This window comes from Capra hircus, chromosome 16 (genome assembly GCF_001704415.2).
Source record: "Capra hircus breed San Clemente chromosome 16, ASM170441v1, whole genome shotgun sequence".
Classification (NCBI taxonomy): Eukaryota; Metazoa; Chordata; class Mammalia; order Artiodactyla; family Bovidae; genus Capra; species Capra hircus.
This window is the reverse complement of record NC_030823.1, coordinates 61,437,904-61,465,016: the sequence shown is the minus strand read 5'-3', so window position 1 is coordinate 61,465,016 and position 27,113 is coordinate 61,437,904. Positions and strand designations below refer to the sequence as shown.

The following is a 27,113-nucleotide window of genomic DNA, read 5'->3' as shown; positions in this document are numbered from 1 at the left end:
CACAGGTTCGATCCCTGGTCGGGGAAGATTCCACACATCATGGAGTCACTAAAGCCCGTGTAACACAACTACTGAAGCCCGAGAGACTAGAGCCCGTGCTCCACAGCAAGGGAAGCCCCTGCGGTGAGAAGCCCACACACCACCACGAGAGCAGCCCCCACTCGCCGCAGCTAGAAAAGGCCGAACACAGGACCAAAGACCCCGCACAATCAAACATAAATAAACAAATCATTTTTAAAAATCAACCAAAAAATACCCCTACAGGTGGGGCCCAGGTTGCTGACAGGTTGGTGAGCCCATGAGGGTGCTAGGAGGGTGATGTGCCTGGATGTGCTTGTAGGCTCTGGGGTTCACCCATATCCCTACCCCCTATATCTTACCCTGTGTATCTCTTCAATTTGGCTGTTACTGACTTGTATTCTTCATAATAAACTGGTGGTAGTGTTTTCCTGAGTTCTGTAAGTCATTCTAATGAATTAGCAGATCTGGAACCCTTTGAATTTGTCCTCAGCCAGGAAGAAGTATAGGTCCCCTGGGGACCCTATTGTGGCTGGTGTGTGAAGGAGAGATAGGCACATGGGGTGGAGCCCTTCGCTTGTGGGGTCTGCACTCACTTTGGGTGGTGTTCAGTGTCAGAACTGAATTGAATGGCTGGATATCCCACGGGTAATAGAGAGGGAAAGAGCTGGTTGGAGTTGGGAGGTCATTATTTGGTTGCTGGCATTTGTAAAACCACCACTCAGTTCCCTGGACTCCCCTTGTGACTCCCCAGGAGCAGTCCTGTACTCCACAGAGGTGTCATCATGGGTGAGACACTATTTTCTGCCAAGACTTATTAGAATACGCCTCACTAAAGAAGAGAAGCAAAAGGCAAAGGAGAAAGGGAAAGATATCCAATTGAATGCAGAGTTCCAGAGAATAGCAAGGAGAGACAAGAAAGCCTTCCTAAGCAAACAATGAGAAGAAATAGAGGATAACAATAGAATGGGAAAGACTAGAAATCTCTTCAAGAAAACTGGAGATACCAAGGGAACATTTCTTGCAAAGATAGGAACAATAAGGACAAAAATTGCAAGGACCTAATAGAAGCAGAAGAGATTAAGAAGAGGTGGCAAGAATACACATAAAAGGTCTTAATGACCTGGATAACCACGATGGTATGGTCACTCATCTAGAGTCAAACATCCTAGAATGCGAAGTGCAGTGGAAGTGCAGGAAGCGTTACTATGAACAAAGCTAGTGGAGGTGAAGGAATTCTGGCATGAGTTATTTCAAACCATAAAAGATGATGCTGTTAAAATACTGTACTCAATATGCCCGCAAATTTGGAAAACTCATTAGCAGCCACAAGACTGGAAAAGATCAGCTTTCATTCCAATACCAAAGAAAGGTAATGTCAAAGAATGTTCAAACTACCATACAATTACACTTATTTCACATGTTAGCAAGGTAATGCTCAAAATCGTTCAAGCTAGGCTTCAGCAGTACTTGAACTGAGAACTTCCAGATGTACATGCTGAATTTAGAAAAGGTAGAGGAACCAGAGATCAGGTTGCCAACATTCATTGGATCACAGAAAAAGGAAGGAAATTCCAGAAAAACAGCTACCTCTGCTTCACTGAATACACTAAAACCTTTCACTGTGTGGATCACAATAAACTGTGGAAAAATTTTAAAGAGCAGGTAATACCAAACCACCTTACTGTCTCCTGAGAAACCTACAGGCAGGACAAAAAGCAACAGTTAAAACTGGACATGGAACAATGAACTGGTTCAAAATTGGGAAAGCAGTACATCAAAGCTGTGTACTGTCACCCTGCTTATTTAACTTATGTGCAGAGCACACCATGTGAAATGCCAGGCTGGATAAAGCACAAGCTGAAATCAAGATTGCTAGTTCAGTTCAGTTCAGTCACTCAGTTGTGTCCGACTCATTGCAACCCCATGAATAGCAGCGCGCCAGGCCTCCCTGTCCATCACCAACTCCCAGAGTTCACTCAGACTCCCGTCCATCAAGTCAGTGATGCCATCCAGCCATCTCATCCTCTGTCGTCCCCTTCTCCTCTTGCCCCCAATCACTCCCAGCATCAAAGTCTCTTCCAATGAGTCAACTCTTCGCAAGAGGTGGCCAAAGTACTGGAGTTTCAGCTTCAGCATCATTCCCTCCAAAGAAAGATGGCTAGAAGAAATATCAATAACCTCAGATATGCAGATAACACCACTCTAATAGCAGAAAGCAAAGATAAACTAAAGAGCCTCTTGAAGAAGGTGAAAGAAGAGAGCAAAACAGCTGGCTTAAAACTCAACATTCAAAAAACTAAGATCACGGGAACTGGTCCCATCAGGATGAATAGATGGGGAAAAATTGGAAACAGTGACAGAATTTATTTTCTTGGGCTCCAAAATCACTGAAGATAGTGACTGCAGCCATGAAATTAAAAAACTCTTGGTCCTTGAAAGAAAAGCTGTGACAAACCTCGACAATGTATTAAAAAGCAGAGACATCATTTTGCCAACAAAGGTCCACATAGTTAAAGCCATGGTTTTTCCAGTAGTCATGTATGGATGTGAGAGTTGGACCATAATGAAGGCTGAGTGCAGAAGAATTGATGCTTTTGAACTGTGGTACTGGAGAAGACTCAAGAGTCCTTTGGACCGCAAGAAGACCAAACCAGTCAATCCTAAAGGAAATCAACCCTGAATATACATTGGAAGGACTGATGCTGAAGCTCCAACACTTTGGGCACCTGGTGCAAAGAACTGACTCATTGGAAAAGACCCTGATGCTCGGAAAGATGGAAGGCAGGAGAAAGGGGAGACGAGATGGTTGGATGGTATCACTGACTCAATGGACACGAATTTGAGCAAACTCCAGGAGATAATGGAGGACAGCAAAGCCTGGTGTGCTGCAGTCCATGGGGTCGCAAAGAGTCGGGCACCACTTAGCAACTGAACAACAAGAACAACATCCCTCAAATGTATCAACAAAACAGACCTTCTGTCGCACATATAGTGGGATTCTGAGCCCCCTATTGAGAGTGGTGTGGATGAGTTTTGATCCCAACTTCTGTCTCAGCCATAAGCGAGGGGACCTGGAAGTGCCAGCAATCATTCCCTAAGATCCCAGCTGCTGGGGATAAGCCTGCAGCAGTTCTATTAAGCAATGGTTTAATTTAAGCACTTCTAACAAGTACAAAGACAAGCATAAAAGGGTAAAGTTATTACCATAATTCCACCTGCACATAAAACTAAGAGTATGTAATGTATTTCCCAGGGAGGGGAACATGTTGAGGCTCGGAATGTACCACGCAGGATGGCCATTATAAAGTCATAACATTTAGTTTTCTAAGTACAGCCCTCTGGCAAAACTAAGTTAACAGGCTAAGTGTTATTGGTGGGATGCTCCTTGATGTGCACATAGAAGGTTTGAAGGTCACTGACAGCACTGGCTTTTGGAGGTCATCCTTTTAAAATTAGGTACTTGTTAAATACCTCTTAGCCACATGAATGACCTCAGCCAGAGAGTCTTTTTCACTCTGCGCAGTGTCTGGGGCTTTGGGGTGGGCAGATTCGAGGACCCCTGAGGCAGGAGGAGGGTGGATGGTGCCGTTGAGCACCTCTGGGGAGCGCTCGAGGGCTCCTGATGGGCTGGCACCACCCCCTCCCCCACCCCCTCCCCCAATGTCTTTTGCCAAGTTCCCTTTGGAACTTGCGAGTGTCTTTCCAGGGAAACGTAACCCATATGTCTCTGAATCACTCACGCTCCATTTGTAAAGGAAAGGGCCAGGAAGCACAATTTGACGTCGCAGTGCGTCTTTTTTTCTTAGAAGGAGAAGAGAGCAGGCTTTGCCAACTGGAAGAAAGTAGGAGCCTTGGAATTCTGCATTATTTTGAAAAGCAGAGCCGCAAAGAGCAACATCCTGAGCCCCCTGACCCTGAAGGGGGCCGTGGGAAGGGCGTGGAGGGTTCTCTTTGGAGTTTGCTGCCAGCCTGCGCACTAGGGTGGTCTGTCAGATGGCTCCCTTACCCAGGAAGCCAGGGGCAGTTGGGAGCTTTAAGCTGCCAGGCTGGCCTGGAGGCAAATCTGTTGAGTTGCTGTTCCAAGAAGAGGGAGGGAAGATTCAAGTCCATGTCCACACAAGAGTCTCAGAGGAGCAAGGATGAAATGGGAGTACAATCACCACTCCATGGCTCTTGCTTCCAGAAGCAGCAAAGAAATGCAGATAGTCCCAGATGAGGAGTGGCTTTTACTTGGCTTGGGCATGGCACTTCGCATCATACCTGCTCTCTCACCAGCTAGATGATCAAATGTCGACTCCTGAGCTGAGACAGCCTGCATGTGTTGTGGTCAGAATAGGAGTCATAGCATCCATCATTCCAAAGCTTAGAGAAGAAGAAGGGTCAGGCCACTAAGTACCCCATCCTATTCCAAATTCTTCCCCGAGAGATCTCTTTGTGCTCTGCTTTTCTACCAGGAACAGAGCAAAGATGCTGACTGTCATGCTTTTATTTTTTATTTAAAAAAATGTACTCTTTGTTCAGTAAGAAAATGAAGACATATAACACCAGTGCAATGCAACCTTTAAAATAACAAGGAAAGCAAATGTATCCTCTTCACTGACAGATATGGGGTGATCGACGCCCCTCATAAACAGCAGAGCCACCGTCACTCTTGAGTTTGGAGGCTCTCTGTGGGTTCGTAAAATCAGGATAAACCTGGACCTTTCCTCAGGGCTGGGCAACAATTATTCCTGAGGCTGAGCCATGAGTGAGGAACTGATGACAGCAAGGAAGAGGGAAAACCAATTCTCAGCACCATCTCTTAGCGGGCCTACTGCAGTAGTCTCACTATCGGTCTCCCTGCTCAGGCCCGGGTCTTCCTACCGTCTGTTCTCAACGCAGCAACCAGGTGCTTCTTTAAATCTTAAACAGAGCATGTCCCTTCTCTGCTCATGACCCCCCGTGGTTCTCACTTGACTCGCAGGAAAGCCCTGAACTTTCTTTACAAGGGCCAGTAAAGGTCCTACAGGCTCTGCCGCCTGCTCCCACCATGAGAATGCCTTCATCCCAGCTCCCGCCCTCCCCTGCTCACACCTCAGGCAGTTCCTGGACCCTCTGGGTCTCCTCCCACATTAGAGCCAGGACACTGGGGTATGCTTCCTTCAGAGCTCCCTGTGGCTCACCCTCTCATCTCCTTCACATCTCTCCCCAAACAGGTCTACCCTGACTCTCCAGCTAAAACTACAACTCACCCTAAACCCCTAACCCTACCTTGATCTGTTTTCATTGTACTTGAAAGTGGACACTTTTGTCACTCAGTGGTATCCACCTCTTGTGACCCCAGGGACTGTATGTAGCTGCCAGGTTCCCCTATTAAGGTAATTTCCCAGTCAAGGATACTGGAGTGGGTAGCCATTTCCTTCTTCAGGGGATCTTCCCAGCTGAGGGACTGAACCCAGGTCTCCTGCATTGCTGGTGGATTCTTTATCATCTAAGCCACCAGGAAAGTGCTTCTTTGCACTTATTATCCTATGAAAAATTACTCCTTATTTTGTTCATCACTGCCTTCCCAGCTATAGGGTAATTGAGCTCCACGAGAGTAGAGCGCTGGCTCACTGCTGTATCACAAATGTCTAGAACAGGACGCTCTCAATAAATATCTGTGGATGGAACGGACTATTGTTAGTAGTAATGGTAGTAGTGTGAAATGGCATCAGCCCAGACTTAGCTCTTGCACTTGGTTATGTGAACTTTTACTCAGTTCACCTTGCTAAAACGTCTGCCTCCTGAAAGATGTTTGGTAGAAGAACAGGGACAGATCCAAAGGGAGAAAATGGGACCAGTTGGGAACCCCCAAAGCCAACGAGTCATTTCCAGCTTCTCTCCACTCTGGTCTAGACTGGCCCTTTGAGCAGAAGTGCTGGGAATGGGTACTGGGTAGGTTCCGGATGTCTGTGCAGCCCATCACCAACCTCCTCCAGCCCCCAGGTCTTACCTGCTTTGTCTATCCAGGCGCGGTACCCGTTCAGCTCACGCTCGATCTGCTGCTGGCGCCGCAGTTTCATAAAGGCTCTCCGGTTCTCCACTCTCTCTCTCTCTTTGGCAAATTCCCTGTGGACAAAGCGGGTAAGATTCACTAGGTTTGGGCAGTGCCATGGTCAAAAGAGAGAGTGAAGCAAGCAGGAGCGCAAGTGTTTGAGCAGGCACCGTGTAGACCCCATTCCCTTTGTCCCCGCCTGCAACTATGATCTTAAAATGTTGCACAGAAATGAACTTCGTTCAGCCTCTTGCAGGAAGTCTTCTTGGATCAGTTTCATTTCAGTCAGCACTAAAACTTTCTACTTGCTCTGTTTTTTTCTTTTCCCCCAATATAAATTATCTTCCTGAAACAAAATGCAATAAAGCTAGAAATCAATAACAAAAAGACAGCTAGAAAACACTCATATACTTGGAAATGAATGAATACACCATTAAGAAATCCATCAAAGAAAAAAATTTAATAGAAATTAGAAAATAACAATCATACATATAAAACTTGTTCTATGAGTATATCAGGTTCTTGGAAAGAAACTTATACTAGAATATTATTTTAAAAAGCTGAAATTAATAACATTTGCATTAATTTCCTTTTTTGTACTTATAAAGGTGAGTTTTTTTTCTTTAATTTTACTGGAGTATGGTTGCTTTACAATATTTTTGCTGTATAGCAAAGTGCCTGATCTCATCTGCTTGCTCTGTTCTGAAAGCTACTGACTTAGTAATGGGACGAGCTAGGTTCCAGAATGCTATATATTACGTGGCTCTGGCTACAACAGAAACTCAACCCTCCGAGGGGTCAAACTATCCTTTATGCTTTTAATAACAACAGTGACTACTGTCTATTGATTGATGATTATGTGCCAGCCCTATATGAAGTTTTTCATATCCATTAATTCGTTTGATCTTCACAATCACCCTATGATGTAAGCACTATTAAAACCCTATTTAACAGATAGGGAAACCAAGGCTTAGGGGAGGGCAGTCGCTTGTCACTTACTGGGATCTGAACTCTACCCATCAAGCTGGTGGCCTGACCCACTGAGCGTGGTGCTTGGTATGCGCTGCCACTGAAGACCATGACACTGATGCCTTGAAGGGTTGAAATGCTGTTTGAAGATGGCTGGTCAAGGTTGGATAAGAAAGGAAAGGACACAGGAAAGGCACACGGCTCCAGAAGAAAGTGGGAGGGTGGGGTGGGGTGGAGGGGAAAACAAGACAGGGGGATAAAACCAGCATGAGGGTCAGACGGAAGACACAGCCCCTAACAGGGCACAGAGCCACTGCGGCAAAAGACGATTAAAACAAAGCCACCCACTAAAGCCCCGTGGGAAAAAGAAGAGAGGAGAGGAATGAGGACTCCCTGGCAGGGAGGAAGATGGTGAGATTCGACGAGCGAGCAAATGGGGATCAAGAAATATTCACTGGCTAGTAGGCCCCTCCGGACATTAGCACCAATGCCCTTATCATCAAACACCCTTCCAGCCAGAACACCTCTTGCTAGCACAGTGCCTCCCAGCCATGGCTCATGCATTCTCCTACTTCCCTGAAAGCTGTTCCACTTATTCTTGGGCTCTCCATCAACAAAGAGCAGTAACCTGAAGGTAACAGAGTCCAGCACCCACTGAGGGTCCTGCTATCTACTCCCTCATGTCCAGGGAGGGGGAGGGGAACCAGGGGCTAAGGGACATGCCCCATCCCCAGTGCAAGAGAGGGAGGGGTGCCAATCCACCATGAGGCAGGGGGATATCTGGCCTCTCCATCCAAAACAGAGGGGATTCCTTGGGCACAATCACCTTATAGAGGTCACAATCAGGGTAAAGGCACCAGGACAAGGCAAACTGGAAGAAATTCTCTTAAACTTGGTGTCAGGTTCAGTGGGTTCTACTAAGGGTGTCTTGGGGGAAGGAAGAGTTGACTAGGAACAGTGAGAGTCAGACTTCCCTGGTGGTTCAGATGGTAAAGCGTCTGCCTACAATGCAGGAGACCTGGGTTTGATCCCTGTGTCGGGAAGATCCTCTGGAGGAGGAAATGGCAACCCACTCCAGTACTCTTGCCTGGAATATCCCATGGACGGAGGAGAGTGGTACGCTATAGCCCATGGGGTCGCACAGAGTAGGACATGACTGAGAGACTTCACTTTCTTTTACACTTTCAGTGAGAGTCAGGGTAACAGAATTTAACCTCTTTTTTCCACCTTGTCTTCTGGATTTCAGCAAGAAAGTAACAAGTAGCTATCTTGGTCCATGGTGTTACCATCTAGCAAAGTTCTTACCTTTGGTTCTTTGGCTTCCTATCCCTGTCATTGTTCTGTTGGTTCTATCTTCAAAATGGCACTTGGATCCACCCTCCCTCTTCATTCTTACTGCCTTGGTCTAGGACCTCACCTTTTCCTGCCTGGACTACTGAAATGGCATGTACCTGGTCTCTTGGCCACCTGCCTCTTCTCGCTTCATTTCATCTATTTCACAGCAATTAGAATTATCTTTTAAAAATATGCACTGGATCTTACCGTGTCCAAACCTAACATAAAAACCACACTGAGTGACGTTGGTGGAGCACTTTCTAATTTCCAAGTTCCTTCATCCATTTCGTACATTTAATCTTTGCAACCAAAAATGAGAAGGCAGCAAAACAGATATTTTCAGCCTCAACTTAAAAGTTAAACCACTCATTCAAGTTTAACTAAGAGATGGAGCCAGGTTTGGAACCCCAGGCCTCTCTGTTCTAAGAGCCCAGCTTTCCCACATATCTGCCTAGCCCAGTGGCATATTTATAGGCAGCTTTCTACCTTTTCATACGTGTGTGCCTTCATTTTTCAACTATGCTCTAAGGGAATCCAGGAGGGTTTAACAGGATGCAGTATTTTGAACAAGACCTTGAAACAGGAGAATTTAATCACACTATGGGGCTTTCCAGGTGCCTCAGTGGTAAAGAGTCTGCCTGCCAATGCAGCATACATGGCTTCAGTCCTTGGGTCAGGAAGATCCCCTGGAGGAGGCAATGGCAACCCACTCCAGTATTCCTGCCTGGAGAATCCCATGGACCGAGGAGCCTGATGGGCTACAGTTCATGGGGTCACAAAGAGTCGGACACAACTGAGCACACACATACATAAGTGAGCTATGAGCAGAGAAACAAGATAATCCTTTAGCATCTGCCTTATTACCAACATCTCCATTTTCCAGCTCAGAAAACTGAATCTAATGGGAGTTAAGTGGTCATTTGAAAGGGCAAGTGTCCTAAGACACAGTGTCACTAAGAGGAACCATGACCCTCAGATCCTATAAATTCCCTCTTCTATCTTCTCTTCCTTCACATCTCCTCCACCAGCTGCTAAATACCTAACAGACCTTTCAAAGTCCTTCATGGTTAGATCTGGACCTTTCTTTCAAACCTCACTTCCCATCAATCCAATCTACCTCGTGCCTACCTGCAGCCCCACTCTAGCCAAGCTCCAGCCACAGCACACTTCCCACGGTTCCCAAAAGAGCAGTGAGGGATCTGAAGGTTTAATTATACTGGCCTAGAACCCAGACTTACCTGCCTGAGTCTGTTAAAATCCTTCAAGGCCAGGTTGAAACGTCACCTCTAATGTTTAGCTTGCTGCTCTCCCTTGCCCCAAGTCTTCTGACCTCTGCTATACCTTCTCTTTGTCTCTTCAAAGCTCGTCTTACAGCCAGACGTCTATGGCGGTGAGCTATACATGTGACTGTCTCTCTCTCTCTCTCTCTGTGAGCTTTTTGTGGAAACATTCTGTCTTACTCAACTTTGCATCCTCCAAGACTAGACTAGGCCTGGTGTGTGGTACTTATTTAATAATTTTTTTTTAATTACAATATCTAGGCTAACTTGAAAACCATACTGATAGATCTGCCCTGAATCCCAAAGGCTTAAATGAAGGGACGCAGCATCTCTGCACGGACCCAAGCAGAGCCTGGTGAACTAACAAGAACAGAGCAGTCGCCAGGTAACTCCTGGACACGGCCACCCCTATGTTTCTTTGTTTGGCTCCACTGAAATCTCCGTAGCATTAGTCTAGGCAGTGTGCAGCGTGTCACCTCTACCCAATCCCCAGAATGACCACATGGCTTCATTTCCGGTAGGAGAGGCAAGTCATCCCGGCCTCATCTCTCTTTATCTTTGGAAGTTTCCTGGCTCCAGTCTCACCAGCTGGTTTCCCTGCTCTCCTCTGCCACTGCAGGCCCCCGTTTCCTCCCACCCTCCCACCTGGCATCCTACAGGCCCAGAGCCCAACAAATCTGGCTTGGACTTTTTAAGAAGCCTCTTGGCTAAAAGAAACAGAGTGTGCACCAACAGGGAAACTTTCTAAGCAGCTTTCTGCACGTCAGTGGAGGGGAAGAAGGGCTGTGTTTGGAGGCCTTCTGTATTATGTTGATCAATCGGCTTGTTTTGTGTTTCAGTTGGGAGCCCAGGGCACAAAGTATGGCACCATATCGTTCATGACACTTCCCACCTCTCCCTTGCTGTCACAGTGTTTGTGCCAAGGCTTCTCTCTCTGACAGGTCTGAGGGTTCCATGAGGCCAAGTAGAGTCGGTGTCACACCACATTCCAACAAGGACCTGGGAAGTTTAACCCACAGCCAAATATTATAGCAGATACTACATATTACAAAAATAAAATATTAAGGACAGCTAATGTTCATAAGCCACATTTGTAAAAGTCTCATTTTCTAAATCACTTTCATGTAAATGATTTCACGTAGATTTGCGGAAACCCTGGGAGAATCAGAAAGGTTACTCGCTCAAATGACCAAGTTAGCAGGAAACAGAGCTGGAATTTAAACGAATGTCTTTTGATTCCAGATCAAGTGCTGTCTGTACAAGGCCTGAGCGGTCTTCCCTGTGTCTAGCAGTCACATTTAAAACCCACAAAAGGGATTTATTCTTCAGCCAGAGGTTGAGGAAAATAAAGACATAGAAACAAAATTTTGTGTTTTATTGAAAAGGACTATCTTTTAAATTGAGAGAGCAGCATATAATCCATTGTTCTGTGTTGGGTTAATAAGGACCTATTATAAAACTTGTAGCATTGGTCAAGTTAGTGAGGCACTGCTTGAATTTGTGTATCCTACTCACCATTTATATGTATATTGCATTCTGGAGAAAGCAGGGACGAACAGGCTTTAGCTCCATTACCTGCCCCAAATAAGTGATTATTCTAACCTTAGATACAATACGCTTGCCAATCTCATGAGCATATATGCAGCCAGACTAAGGAAAGGGACGTGTGTTCCTCCTTCCGGTCCCTCTCTTCCCCTGAGGACCTGAATACTCTCTCCTCTTCATAGAAGATTATCCTGGAGTTATTCAGATGACGATGCTTTTGCAAAGATAAAACATATGGCCGTTACCTTATTTAGCCATCCACTGCCAAACTTCTTAATGAAACGTGCCTCAAGGAATGGCCCTATGAATATCTTATCCAGTTTCTTTGCATTAAGCCACAGGAAGTTCCAAAGGAGAAAATCTGACATGAGAAGAGTGTTCATGTCCCCTAAGTCCACCTAGTATTAACCTACGGCTCAAGGAAAGAGGATGGGTAATCCGCTCCTTTTCATTTGCTCCATCCAGTGTTTCTACACCCTAGATGTAGCAGGATTCAGACTGGGATGCATCTAGACTTCAGAATTTCAAACCAGGCAAACAAAAATAAACCCCCACGTGATGTAGCATAAATACAACCAAGTCTACTCTTGCAGGGAGGCGCTCCAGTGACCGCTGGTGCTAAAAAACTGAGCAGTAAAGCTCTCTGCCTCAGCTTCCTCTCCAGACAAGGCTGACGCTAGAAAACCACAAAATGAGCTCTGCTCATAACCAGAGTAGGAATGAATCTGTTTTAGTCTGAGAGTCCTGAATGGATTCTTACAAGAGATTGTAAAATGATAAAAAGTCAATGAGATGGCAAGCTATGGAATGAAAAGGCAACCTATGGAAACGAAGAAAACATGTGCAAACCATATATCTGATAAGGGGTTAATAGTCAAAATATATCAAGAACTTACGTAATTCAATAGCATAACAAAAACAAACCCATTATAAAATACGCAGAGGAACTAAATAGACATTTTTTTTCCCCAAAGAAGACATACAAATGACCAACAGGTACATGAAAAAGTACTCAAATTACTAATCATTGGGGAAATGCAAATCAAAACTACACGTGTTACAAAAGTTCTTACCAAAAAGACGAGAGACAACTATTGGGGAGAATGTGGAGAAAATGGGACCCTTTTGCACTATTGGCCCGAATATAAATTCCTGCAGCCACTATGGAAAACAGCATCAAGGTTCCTCAAAATATTGAAAATAGAATTACCATATGGTTTAGCAATCCCACTTCTTGGTATATATATTCAAAGGAATTGAAATTACTCTCTCAAAGAGATTCTGTAGCCCCATGTTCATTGCAGCATTATTTATAATAGCCAGAACAGGGAAACAATCTAAATCTCCATCTATGTGCATGTACACACATAGACACACAACAGGATATTATGCAGCCATAATAAAGAAGGAAATCCTGCCATTTGGGACAGTATAGATAGACCTTGAAGGCATTATGCTAAGTAAAATATGTCAGACAGAGAAAGCCAAGTACTGTAGGACCTCATTTATGTGTGTAACTTAAAAAAAACTGAACTCAGAAACAATATTTTGGTTGCCAGAGGTGGGGGTAGGGGCTGGGGGAAATGGGTGAAGGTGGTCACTGGGTACCCATTTCCAGTTACAAGATAAACAAGTTCTGAGGATGTGGCACACAGCATAGAGACAATAGTTAACAGTATTGTGCACGTTTCAAAGTTGCTAAGAGAGTAAATCTTGAAAGCTCTCATCATAAGAGAAAAATGTAACCATGTGATGCGATGGACGTTAACTCAACCTATTGTGGTGACCATTTTACGGTACTCACAAATGCTGAATCACTTTATATATCTTAAATAAATGCAGTGTTATATGTCAGTTATATCACAATAAAACCGGTGGGGGGATAACCTATTACATTTCATTGGAATGCTTCTTAACCAATTCTGTTACTCATAATGTTTGGTTGTCTTTTTCCCCCTGGGAAGATAACCTACAGTTACCACACAGAAGGAGGATGATGTGAAGAGGGGCACAGCTGAGCCTCTCTTCTGGTTGTCTCATGTGCTTGCAAGGTTTGGCTTTCTAAACGTCAGCTACTGGAACTAGGGAGGAGGCAGATCTCACCATACTGCATGGTTAAGTACACTTCTCTTCTTACATTCAAGTTAGTTAGTAACTTTACACTTGTGACTGCTTTTGTTTTTTAGCAGTTTCTGTGAGAGGCATAATTTGTACAAATAAACTATTCATACATAGCCAATTACATATTATTCATGATTAAAGTGGAAGAATGATAAAGATAATCTCAGATGAGGTGTGTTTATCCATGTGTGCTTATCATATGTGACTAGGGGGTATGTGAAGTCATATTTAGGTTAATATTAAATTGATTTCTATTTGATGAACTTCTAGACTTAGAGGAGCCCCAGATAATTCACACAGTGGCTCTTCTGCCTATTAATAAACTAAAGTGATTGGTATGGATCCACAGGGTGATGGGAGGGGCTTTGGCCTTTCACATTGCTAGAATTCTCTGTGAGATGACTAACTGTTGGGGGTTAGAGTCAGCTTCACTGAAGAGTTGCTCCAACTGGAAATTCCTGCCCACGTTATGTCACCTCAGAGTCTCAGTGTATCTGAACAGGCATCTCTGTATTCACCTAATGGGGAAGATGTTCTGGTAGGTCCGTGTAACAACACTCTACTGGAGGACTACATGGCTCCCAGTTCTGGCTTCTAGCTCCAGACCTCTCCTCCGGGTTCAGTCCAAGCAGGAAGCTTTGTTTACTGATGCAGAGGCCCTTGCTGTTGTCATGGCAACCAAAAGGAAGATAAAGCCTGCCTGGAGGGGCTGGCCCCTGTGACTCAAAGATCTGTTTATCTTCACTTCTGTACACACTTGTACGCTTCATCACACACACACTGGCATGAACAGGCACATGCTCACGCTGGCATGCAGAAGCATATGTGGATGACGGACTCTGCCAAGCTCAAATATGACCACGTCATATTCCTATTAATATTCAAAGCCCACATTTCTAAAGCGCTTCACTGCATGAGGGGAATCTTGCCAGTCCTCCTGTAACACATTTGCTTTAGGAAACAGGATTTAGGTTAGACATTAAAAAAAAAAAATCTTTGACCCGACCTGTTTCGAAATTAACAGAGGAGGGGGGTTCAGGATTGGGAGCACGTGTACACCTGTGGTGGATTCATGTTGATGTATGGCAAAACCAATACAATATTGTAAAGTAAAAATAAAATAAAATAAAATGATTTTTAAAAAAGGAAAAAAAAAAGAAGTTGGGGAAGGTCATACAGGCAACTGTGTGTTGGCAGTATTTTCATTTCAATTTCACTGGAGAATGGCATGAGTGGGGCTTTGAGTGGCATGAGTTTCATGGCCCATAAAACAATTTTTCAGTGTGCTAGGAGCCTGGGGAACATTTTCTCCCATTTTTCAGAGGAGCAAACACAGCCCAGAGAAGGTAAATAGTTACCTGAAGGTCACACGGTTCAGCTGTATTACAGTTATTTATACCTTATCCCTTGATTTGTTCCAGAAAGGATTTAAGGAGACTTAGGATGTCAATAAATAAAGGCCAAAACAGCAGCCGATCCTCTAAATGCCATCCAGTGTTGACTCTAATCAGCAGAATGGATGGGCATGCTGCAGGGTGAGGAATGCATGAACTGAGGCACTGCATCATGCTACGTCGCTTCTCCTTAGAGATCAGGGCCTTTCGAAGAGCTCCTCCAATGAGCAGAAGCCCTTCCCTAAATCAGAGAAGGCAAATAAATAGCCTTGCACACAGCACGATGGTCCACCCTGACTCTGCCATACTACTCCCACAGCGATGAAAGAAAGGCCATGAGTCTCACAGGCCAGAATAGCAAGTGGGAGGACCTGACAAGTCACATTCCCGAGTCTTGCCTTTTACAGGCAAGGAACTTGAGGTGCAGAGGGGTCAGGGGGCTTGCTGGCCCAAGGCCGGCAGTGCATGTGGCTGCTGATCTAGAGCATCACTTTCATCTCCAGGTTCAAAGTCAGTGCCATTCACATCTTCATGATATTGCAATCATGAGACCCCAAGGAGGCAGATGATTTTAAGATGCTGGGGACATTTTCATGGTCTTTTTTCTTTCCTGTTCTTCTTGACACTGAGATCTCATTTACTTATTTGAGATAAATAAATTTTAAATAAAAATAAAAAATAAAAGGCCTGGCTATTAGCATAAAGGAGATCACGAAGGAGCTATGTTTCCCTGTTTTGCTTTTTAACCTTGGAGTTGGTATAATCCAGACCATTATAGCACAATGATGAGAAGTTCTGAAACATGACTGAACTGGGCTTGAATCATGGTTCCATCAGGGTGGGACCTGTTCTGAAGCCTCTCTGAGTGTTTCCTCATTTGTAAAGTAGCAATAAACACCACACCTCTTTCAAAGCATTCTGAGGATTAATTTAAATAAGAGATGGAAAGTGCAAAGTATAGTGTCTAGCACAGAATCGGTATTGCAAGTGCCTATTTTAAGCATGTCTGACATTCCTAAGAATGTATCACAATATACACAACCTACTATAAAGGCCCCTATCTATCTATCTATCTATCTAGGTATCCACTCATTGTGCTTCCAAAATAAAATTCATTGAGTGCCTACTACCTGGTCAGCATTGCTTTAGCACATGGGGATACAGCAGCAAGCATAAAAGCAAAACCCCTTGGCCTCATGAAGCTTACATTCTAGTAAAGGAGACAGACAATAACCAGGATAATAAGCACAAATATAATGTTCAATACTGATAAGATGGAAAAACAAAGCATAGAAGAATAGTAAGTATGGGGAGAGGGTCTGGAGTTTGGGGGTCGAGTGGCTGGGAAAGGCCTCGCTGAGAAGACTTGAGAAGTGAGCCACACAGATGTCTGAGGAACAGTGTTCCAGAAGAGGCGGCCAGGGCAAGCTGTGGGCCAGGAACACCCTAGAGGAGCTTCCGCAGATAGAAAGGAGTCCATATGGCTAGAATGGATGGAATAAATGAAAAATCTAATAAGGTGAGCTCAGAGCGGGTAACAGGCCACGCGGAGGTAGGGGGCTACACCATGTAAACCATGGACAATAATCTGACTTTCATTTGGTGGCATCTGGAAACCATGGGGCGGGGTTTTGCAGCAGAGGCATCACATGATCTGATTCACAGTTTCATAGACTGTCTCTGACTGCCTGTTGAGAACAGACTGATCAAGGCTACAGGTGAAGGCAGGGAGACCTCCCAGGTTATTTCCAGATAATGGCGGCTGCCTCAGCCAGAGTGGCGGGAGTGGCAACATTGAGAAATCTTGGGATTCTGGGTATATTGCGATGTAGAGCTAGGAAAACTCACCGACACCTTAAACACAGACTATAAGAAAGACGTGAGTCAAAGAAGACCCTCAAGGTTTTCTCCTTGAGCAACTAGAAGCATGGAGTTCAATAGACTGAGATAGGAAAGATACCATGAGGAGTCGTTTCTGGAGGGCAGACCAGGAGTTCAGCTGTGTATTAAGTCAGCTGGATATCCTGACACATTTACGTTGAACATAATTGGGCATCAATTCTCTGTTATCTACATGAAATGCACCAGTCGCTTCAAACGTCATCTACTGTGACTGAACCAGTCGCTGGAGACTATCTCCACACCCTTATTTCTCCTCTCCTGCCAGCAAGTGTTAGAAAGATGCTAACTAATTTTTCTGCAAGATGGAATCAAGAAATTGTTGCTATTGCTGCAAATACAATTCAAAACAAAACAAAAACCCACAAATACTCTTGAATGCTGCCCTACTTCACACCAATGAGCTTTACCATTTCCTTGTATTAGCAAAGATGACCACGGAACAGCAGGAACTATGAATCCTGCGAAAAGTTTTGAGTTCTTACAAGCTTGTCCTTTACAGCCTTTCAGGAAGAGAATTAAGGGATCACCACTTTTTTTTACCCCCACTTTGCAGACTGGGAAAATAAAGCCCTGAAGATGCAACCCTCTTAGGTATATATTATTCCTATCAGTGTTTTCAGATGTGAACATAAACATATTGCCAGAATTTATTTTGAAGAATCTGTTCATTCTTCTTTAAAACTTAGGATGCAGGCTACATTGGTTCAGTGTGACTCTTGAAGTGACACAAGGTTACCAGGTGGAATTCTGATCTCCCTCCTCTGTCGAATTCTGCCCTGCCCCCACCCCAAGCTGCCCCTCCTCGCTTTAGCACACAGACACTTCGGAGGCACAAACGCAGGGACACATACGTTGCTTTCTCCCTCTCTGTGCACGTAACAGTGTGTATTTCGGTCACAGTATTTCAGTGAGTTCAAAGCCCTGCGGTGCAGGAAGAAAAAGCCATGAGGGACGTCAGAGCATTTCATGTTCCTCCTCCTCCCCCATTTCCACCCCTCCACAGCACTCTAATTACAGTATGAAAGAGGCATCTTGACAAGGAACAAATGGCTGTGTTCTTTTCAGAGGCACTTTCTGCACTCCTTTGAGAAGCTGCTGCAATCAGTACCCTCCCTGAAAGGTTTTGAGGTGTGTGAGGAGTGGGTGAGGCTGGGTTTGAGGGCATGACTGAGAGTTTATTACCAATTATACACAGAACACTGTGTGGGCACTTGGTACTCTGTGTAAAAAGCCTTGAATTTCCCAGAATCCTTTGTTCCACTTTCCCAGATTATTTAAACATTAAAGGTTCCTCGTATGGGGTTGACCAAAATATTTGAGTTTTTCTGTAACATCTTATGGAAAATCATGAATGAAGATTTTGGCCACCCATCTTCCTGGTTCAATATCAAAAGATTCTTCTCTGTTAAAACCAGCCTGCTTTGAGATAGACAAATAGAACCAAAGAGAAGGCCCAGGGCAGACAGAATAGGAATAGTGAAGGGTGAGGAGAAGAGCAGACATCTGAAGGAAAAACCAGAGACTTGCTGTAGGCTAACACACCATGTGCTGATTCACTGCACAGAGACGCTGACCAGGCCTCCCCACTCACTGACTTTTTAGATGTTCCATGAGGGGCTAGATAGGAGTTTTCATTTGCTCATCCATCCATCACATCCTCAGGATACATCAGAGAGCCCCTCACACTTAATTCCATTGCCTCAGATGAGAAATTAGGCTTATAAGAGCAATTATACTAGCTATGACAAACACAGACAGCATATTAAAAAGCAGACGCATTACTTTGTCAACAAAGGTCTGTCTAGTCAAGACTATGGTCTTTCCAGCGGTCATGTATGGATGTGAGAGTTGGGCCATAAAGAAACTGAGTGCCAAAGAATTGATGCTTTTGAACTGTGTATTGGAGAAGACTCTTGAGAGTCCCTTGAACTGCAAGGAAATCCAACCAGTCCATCCTAAAGGAAATCAGTCCTGAATATTCACTGGAAGGACTGATGCTAAAGCTCCAATACTTTGGCCACCTTCTGTGAAGAACTGACTCATTTGAAAAGATCCTGATGCTGGGAAAGATTGAAAGCGGGAGGAGAAGGGGAGGACAGAGGATGAGATGGTTGGATGACATCACCAACTCAAAGGACAAGAGTGTGAGTAAGCTCTGGAGTTGTTGATGGACAAGGAAGCCTGGCATGCTGCGCTCCATAGGGGTGGCAAAGACTTGGACACAACTGAGTGACTGAACTGAACTAAATATTTGTCTGGGTCACACAGTCTATACTAAAACAGCAATACCTCCACCATTTCTGTTCATTGTAATTGTCCACTTGCTGGTGACCCCGAGGGCAGGGACTGTGCCGAACCATTCTTGCTGAGCATTACACCCATGGTCTCAGTGCAAATAAGCTGCTCAACAAACATTTACTGAGTAAACGAAGGGCACCTCACAGGAGGGGCAACCATTGGACATGCAGCAGGCTCGGGTTCTGGAACAAGAGGTGAGACTGGGCCCAGTGGAGTGAGTGGGGCCTGGGCTGTGTCTCAGTCCTGGACCCTGTATGTGCAAGGTCAACAAGGGGCAGGGGGCACATGTGGGTGTGCAACACCAGCTTATTCTTTCAGGAGAAAGAAACTTCTTAGGTTCCTCTGCTTTGCTTCTTCTCTATCTCCTTGGTTCTCCTTAACATATGGGAGTGCTCCAGTGTCCAGGCCTAGGTCTTCTCCGCTAGCTGTGTTCCCCTGAGATGATCCCACTGGGCCCACAGAGTCAACATCATCTCTATACCATCAAATCTATGACTCCAGCCCCAATTCTCCAATGAGCTCCAAACCCATTTACACAACTGTCTGCTGTGTTCAGCAACCTGGGTGTCCAACAGGCGTCTCAAACTCAACATGGCTAAAATCGAATTTATTTCTCCCCCAAATCACTCCTCCTCTAGACTCTCCCACCTCAGTAAAGAATATCACCCACCCTAGGAGTCATTATTGAGAAGACAATGGCACCCCACTCCAGTACTTTTGCCTGGAAAGTCCCATGGATGGAGGAGCCTGGTAGACTGCAGTCCATGGGGTCGCTAAGAGTTGGGCACGACTAAGCGACTTCATTTTCACTTTTCACTTTCCTGCATTGGAGAAGGAAATGGCAACCCACTCCAGTGTTCTTGCCTGGAAAATCCCATTGGTGGAGGAACCTGGTGCGCTGCAGTCCATGGGGTCATGAAGAGTCGGACATGACTGAGCGACTTCACTTTCACTTTTCACTTTCATGCATTGGAGAAGGAAAAGGAAACCCACTCCAGTGTTCTTTCCTGGAGAATCCCAGGGACAAGGGAGCCTGGTGGGCTGCCATCTCTGGGGTCGCACAGAGTTGGACAGAGTTGGTCGCACACAGTTCTTTCTTTTCTCTCGCTGCAGCCCTAGTCCAGTGAAACAGCAATCCCTCCCCTACTACTGTCTCCCTTAAACTTCTGGCCCCTGAGCCCAAGCAGCCCCAGTTTCTTACTGGATGTTCTCCACCTTCGGTGTCCTGCAGTAACCTCTCTAACTTACTCCCTGTTTCTACCCTTGCCCCAATCCCCCTATTTCCCTCACAAGAGAAAACTAAGGAGCAGCTTTTTAAATACAAATTAGCCATGTTACCCTCCTGCTTCAGACTCTCCCCTGGCATCCCACAGTTGTCTACAAGACCCCACATGAGTCTGACTCTCTCCTCTGTCTCCTTGACTTCAGGGGACCTTTCCTGATTCAGAGAACTAAAATTAGTAATCCCACTAGCTGTTTACACTCTATTACAACCATCTGTTTTGATAACAACATTTGTTGCTAAAAGATTACCTTGTTCAACTATTTGGTTTTCTGTCCTTCTATAAGATTCTCTGGTGGCTTAGACAGTAAAGAATCTGCCCACAACGCAGGAGACCTGGGTTCAATCCCTGGGTCAGGAAGACCCATCGGAGAAGGGAATGGCAGCCCACTCCAGTATTCTTGCCTGGAGAATTCCACGGACACAGGAGCCATGAGGTCGCAAAGTGTAGGACATGACTGAGTAACTCATATACACACACGCATAAGAATGAACAAGGAGGGGACTTCCCTGGTGGTCCACTGGCTAAGATTCTGAGCTCCCAATGTAGGGGGCCCAGGTTCAAGCCCTGGCCAGGGAACTAGATCCCACAGGCCTCAACTAAGAGTTTGCGTACCACAACTAAAAAGATCCCACAGGCCGCAACAAAGACCCAGTGCAGTCAAATAAATAAACACACAAAAAAAGAACAAGGAATGCAATAGATACTTATTGAATGAATGAATAAAAGTAACCAAGCATGCAGAATTATATATATTTTTTTTTCCTGGAGGTAAGTTACTGTTATGAGTCATGATCAATGCAGATCCTATTTAACGGTAATGTGATCAATCCCTTCACCTTCAAGGATTAATTCTCCATCCAATCTAAAAGTAAAATCTGCACTGTGTCTTAGAACATGAACTTTCAAAACCACTCCAAAGCTGTAAAGCATCATCAGGGCAGGCAATTCTTTAGTGTATTCTACTTAAATATTTTCTCTTGCAATTGAGACCGTATCCTTCTGCAGTCTCATTTATGTTTATGATATCATCTTTTATTTAGAAATCTTTCTCAAGTTGTGCTGTGTTCTTAGTCTCTCAGTCATGTCCAACCCTCAGACCACATGGACTGAGGGCTGGACTTAGTTGGACTAGACTGTAGCCAGCCAGGTTCCTCTGTACATGGGATTTCCCAGGCAAAAAACCAGACTGGGTATCATTCCCTTTTCCAGGGGATCTTCCCTACCCAGAGATTGCAGGTGGATTCTTTACTGTCTGAGCCACCAGGAATATTTAATAAATCACTACATTTTTCAGCCTGTCTTACAGTTAACTGGAGTTCTTCATGAAAATGTAACTCACTGTTACTTTATTGAAAATTTCAATGTCTATTAGAAACAAATGCAGGTGATGTACAAGCAAAGATGTTCTTCTGAAAGGCTGGAATGTGGTGGACATTACTATGTGGGACTACTATTGGCTACTATACAATTTCCAGTGAGGACTCTGTAGTCATACCTAACACACCCAAAGAAATAAGATGTTCTGAGAGATAATTAAACATGTACTATAGTATAAAAGAACTATATTTGGATGCAGCACACCTAAGTTTGAATCATAGTCCATGGGAACATCATTCAACATTTCTGAGGCTTGATTTTCTAATAAACAGCATTGATAAAACTACAATCTCACTGAGCTGTTGTGTCAGTGAGCTCAAAAGATCAAAAGGTATCCATCATGGTGCAGAGCATGGTACATCTTAAACATACACAAGTTGAATTTGAATCTGAAGCTCCACAGTAACTGGTTCACTTAAATTATAAAGTACTGTAACTGGATGACTCTTGCTATTTTATCACCTTGGGATAGTAACTCAAAACAAGTATTTTGGTGAAGGATAATATAAACCAACACTAGAAAAGAAAGAATATCAGTGAAGTTCAGAGAGGACAAAAGTATATCTTTTGACAAAGTCTATATTACCAAAATATTAGTAAACTATTTGGCTGTTTCTCAATTCTCACTGTTCAGCTCATAAATTTCTAGAGAACTAGTTCTCTTAAAGAAAATTAGAGATACCACGGGAACATTTCATGCAAAGATGGGCACAATAAAGGACAGAAACAGTAAGGACCTAATAGAAGCAGAAGAGATTAAGAAGAGGTAGCAAGAATACACAGAAGAACTGTACAAAAAAGGTTTTAATGACTCAGATAACCATGATGATATGGTCACTCACTTAGAGTCAGACATTCTGGAGTGTGAAGTCAAGTGGACCTTAGGAAGCATTACTATGATCAAAGCTAGTGGAGGTGAAGGAATTCCAGCTGAGTTATTCCAAATCCTAAAAGATGATGCTGTGGAAGTGGTGCACTCAACATGACTGCAAATCTGAAAAACTTAGTGGCCACTGGACTGGAAAATGTCAGTTTTCACTCCAACTCCAAAGAAGGGCAATGCTAAAGCATATTTAAACTACCGCACAATTGCACTCATTTCACATGCTAGCAAGGCAATGCTTAAAATCCTTCAAGCTAGGTTTCAACATTATGTGAACTGAGAACTTCTAGATGTACAAGTTGGATTTAGAAAGACAGAAGAACCAGAGATCAAATTGCCAACATCTGCTGGATCATAGAAAAAGCAAGAGAATTCCAGAAAAACAGCTACTTCTGCTTCATGGACTATGCTAAAGCCTTTGACTGTGTGGATCACAACAAACCATGGAAAATTCTTCAAGAGATGAGAGGCACCTTACCTGCCTCCTGAGAAATCTGTATGCAGGTCAAAAAGCAACATTTAGAACCAGACATGGAACAAGGGACTGGTTCCAAATTGGGAAAGGAGTACATCAAGGCTATATATTGTCACCTTGCTTATGTAACTTATATGCAGAGTACATCATGCAAAATGCCAGGCTGGATGAAGCACAAGCTGGAATCAAGATTGCTGGGAGAAATATCAATAACCTCAGACATGCAGATGACACCACCCTAACAACAGAAAATGAAGAGGAACTGAACAGCCTCTTGATGAAGGTGAAAGAGGAGAGTGAAAAAGATGGCTTAAAACTCATTCAGAAAACTAAGATCATGGCATCTTGTCCCATCACTTTATGGCAAATAGATGGGTAAAACATGGATACAGTAATAGAATTTTCTTGGGCTCCAAAATCACTGTGGATGGTGACTGCAGCCATGGGGGTAAAAGACGCTTGCTCCTTGGAAGAAAAGCTATGACGAACCTAGACAGCATGATAAAAAGCAGAGACATAACTTTGCTGACAAAGGTCCATATAGTCAAAGCTATGGTTTTTCCAGTAGTCATGTATGGATGTCATGTATGGATCATAAAGAAGGCTGAGGGCCAAAGAATTGATGCTTTTGAACTGTAGTGTTGGAGAAGACTCTTGAAAGTTCCTCAGACAGCAAGGAGATCCAACCAGTCAATACTAAAGGAAATCAGTCCTGAAAATTCATTGGAAGGACTGATGCTGAAGCTCCAATACTTTGGCCACCTGATGTGAAAAAACGACTCATTTGAAAAGACCCTGATGCTGGGAAAGATTGGAGGCAGGAGCAGAAAGGGATGACAGAGTATGAGATGGCTGGATAGCATCACTGGCTCAATGGGCATGGGTTTGAGTAAATTTCAGGTGATAGTGAAGGACAGGGAAGCCTGGCATGCTGTAGTCCATAGGGTTGCAAAGAGTTGTACACTACTTAGTGACTGGACAACAACAACAGGCCACCTGCAGAAGAAATCACTCTTGTATAGGACTTCTTGATGAGAATTTCTAGAGAAAACTTTTCCAGAGCTTGGAACAATGAGGGACATGTGTGCTAATGAATGCATTAGAGGGAGAGCTGCCAGCTTAGGCCATAACCCCTCATCCCAACAGACTTCTAAGAACTTCCAAGCCCTTCTCTTAGCAAAGTTTATCCTTAATGTATATGAAGCCATCATAGGTCTGCTCTTTGCAGAGCAGTGGTACTCAAAGTATATTCCATGGACCAATGCCCATCTGTGCACTGTACACAGCTACTATAACACGATACAATAAATTCAGAAATTAAAAGTGCTTAGGAAGTGGCAACCCACTCCAGTACTCTTGCCTGGAAAATCCCATGGATGGAGGAGCCTGGAAAGCTGAAGTCCATGGGGTCGCTAAGGGTCGGACACGACTGATCGACTTCACTTTCACTTTTCACTCTCATCCATTGGAGAAGGAAATGGCATCCTACTCCAGTACTCTTGCCTGGAAAATCCCATGGATGGAGGAGCCTGGAAGGCTGAAGTCCATGGGGTCACTGAAGGTCAGACACGACTGAGCGACTTCACTTTCACTTTCAGTAACTTCTATAATAACTTGATAGATATTTAATGTCAATTTAAGTTTAGAATAAAAGCTGAATGCTTATATTTATGTCTCTGTATTTTCATTTCATTATTGTGGCAATCCATTTTTGTTACATGTTACAAAACTGTCAACACACACTTGACTGAGAAGGTTAAAAAGTGATTTGTCACCACAGATAGTTGGAGAAGTATTGTCCAGAGCAGAACTCATCTGTGTGTGTGTGTGTGTGTGTGTGTGTGTGTGTGTGTGTGTGTTTAGAAGATGTGGTATGGCGATCATCATATTAATTACCATTTATTTCGTGTTTATGATGTCCCAGAAACTCTGTTAAGTGCTTTAAAAGCACTATATCATTTAGTTTTCATAAAGACACAAAATACATGCTATCATCTCATTTTTAAAAAGGCCAAAGGATGTTAAAAAAAAACCTGTTTGAAGTCCACAAGGTGAAGCAGTGACAGAACCAAGATTCTTTTGACCACAAATAGCTCTAGAGAGGCAGATTGGCAGCTAGGAGGTCAGTGTCACCTGATGCCCCTATGATTATATTGGTAGCATTCAGTCACATCTTTTCAATGTATCTTATTCTTTTTTTTTTTTTTTTTTGGTGCTGTCCTCCTCTGCTTTTTTTTCTTCTTTTTCGTTCTTTCTTCTCTGTCTTCCCTTCTGTCTCTTATCCCTGAGGTCACAAAACCTCCTGGACTCCACTACAGGATATCTTTGCCCTTCCCTGCTCTGTGAAGTTAAATGGTCGAAGCCATAAATAAGGAGACATCAAATTCACATTCTTAGCATGTACAGGGAGTAGTAAATTTACATTACTCTTTTATTATCAAATGATAGTTAAGAGAAATGAATTCTCATTAAAAGCACCAATTTTCAACAGCATAAATCACAGCCATATCCTTTGGTAAGTTAAATATACTCTGCTCATAAACACTAATCATCTTTTTTTCACATATCTGGCATACAAATATTACCATGGCTTCTAAGTTTAAGTTAAGATATGACTTATTTTCAAATCTTCACTCTTATCTTTTCTGAAAACGTTATCTGTGCATAACTGTGGCTATATCCACAATCATAAAAAGGCACACATATATGATGGGTCAACACAAAACACATGTATAGACAGAGCCCCACTTAAAAGAAAGCTGACACATACGAGGTAGACAGTGTTTCCAGAGGTTAACCTACTGCTTTGCAGTCATGCTTCCTATCTGGGAAGCAGTAAGTACAGGCTTTATGTCTGAAGGGGTAGCCTAATAGGTTTTGACTCAACAATTTTGCATAAGTGTGAAGTAAGATAGTCACTATCATGCTAGAACTGTATTTCCACCTAAAGCTGCTCAAAAACTGCTGTATCTCATAGGTATTCTGCAGAATCAAAAAACTGACTTCTACTTCAAGCAGAACCATGCACTAATGTTCTGAAATACCTTTTACACAAAATATCCAGATACTGGGTAAATTATAAGATGCATGCTAATTAATACATTCTTAAGCTTACAGGAAAGTAATAGAAATCGCTAAGGTTAAAAAGATAAAAACAGATACACATTATGCAAATATGGTGCCCAGTCTCATCTTTTGTCAGATTAATTCCTAGATGTTTGAATTTTTTTACATTAGAAAATTTTAATTCACTTACATTGAAATGGATCACTACCAGTATATTTAAGCCAATTAAATTGTTGTATATGATCTATGTCCTATGATCTTGCTAAGTTTGCTTATTAGCTTAGTTTGTAGATTCGGAGAAGACAATGGCACCCCACTCCAGTACAGTACACCCCACCTCACTCCAGCCTGGAAAATCCCATGGACGGAGGGAGCCTGGTAGGCTGCAGTCCATGGGGTCACCAAGAGTTGGGCACTACTGAGCGACTTCACTTTCACTTTTCACTTTCACGCGTTGGAGAAGGAAATGCCAACCCACTCCAGTGTTCTTGCCTGGAGAATCCCAGGGACGGGGAGCCTGGTGGGCTGCCATCTATGGGATCGCACAGAGTTGAACATGACTGAAGTGACTTAGCAGCAGCAGCAGCAGTTTGTAGATTCTATTGATAGATTTTCAAAACATGCAATCATACTGTCTGTGAAAAAAATTAGTTTTACTTCTTCCTTTCTGATTTGTGTGTCCTTTATTTTTGTTTCCTATTGTTATTAAAATAGCTCAGATCTACAGGACAATGTTGAACAGAAAGGTGAGTGTTCTTGCCCATTTCCATATCACAGGGGAAAAAGGAGTTAATATTTCACCTTGAACTATGATACCAGCTCAGCTGTAGGCTTTAAGATGCCGTTTAATCAGATTGAGAAAGTTCTGTGAGGTTTTAATCATAAAAGATTATTAGATTTTGTTATCTTTTTTCAGGCATCTATTGAGTTATTACATGTGTTTTTTTTTTTCCCTTTAATACTTTTAATGTGTTACACTGATTGATACTCAAATGCCAAGCCAACCTCGAGCTCATGGGTTAAATATCATTACCCTTTATAGTCTGCCAAATTTGATTGATGACGTTTTGTTAAGGAATTTTCCACCTATGTTCATGATAAGTATTATCCTGCAATCTTCTTTTCTAATTACATGTTTGTCAGAT

General features: G+C 43.5%; 1 protein-coding gene across 5 annotated transcripts in view; it reads right to left on the bottom strand.

Annotated features, from left to right (window-relative positions):
• Positions 1–27,113, bottom strand: part of LOC102184834 (voltage-dependent R-type calcium channel subunit alpha-1E) — a 338,694-nt gene that overhangs the window by 92,276 nt on the left and 219,305 nt on the right. For all 5 annotated transcript variants that reach the window (XM_018060682.1, XM_018060683.1, XM_018060684.1 and 2 more), the window contains one exon: positions 5,996–6,111. In XM_018060682.1, coding sequence (XP_017916171.1) covers positions 5,996–6,111 — 116 coding nt within the window. The remainder of the gene's footprint in view (positions 1–5,995; positions 6,112–27,113) is intronic.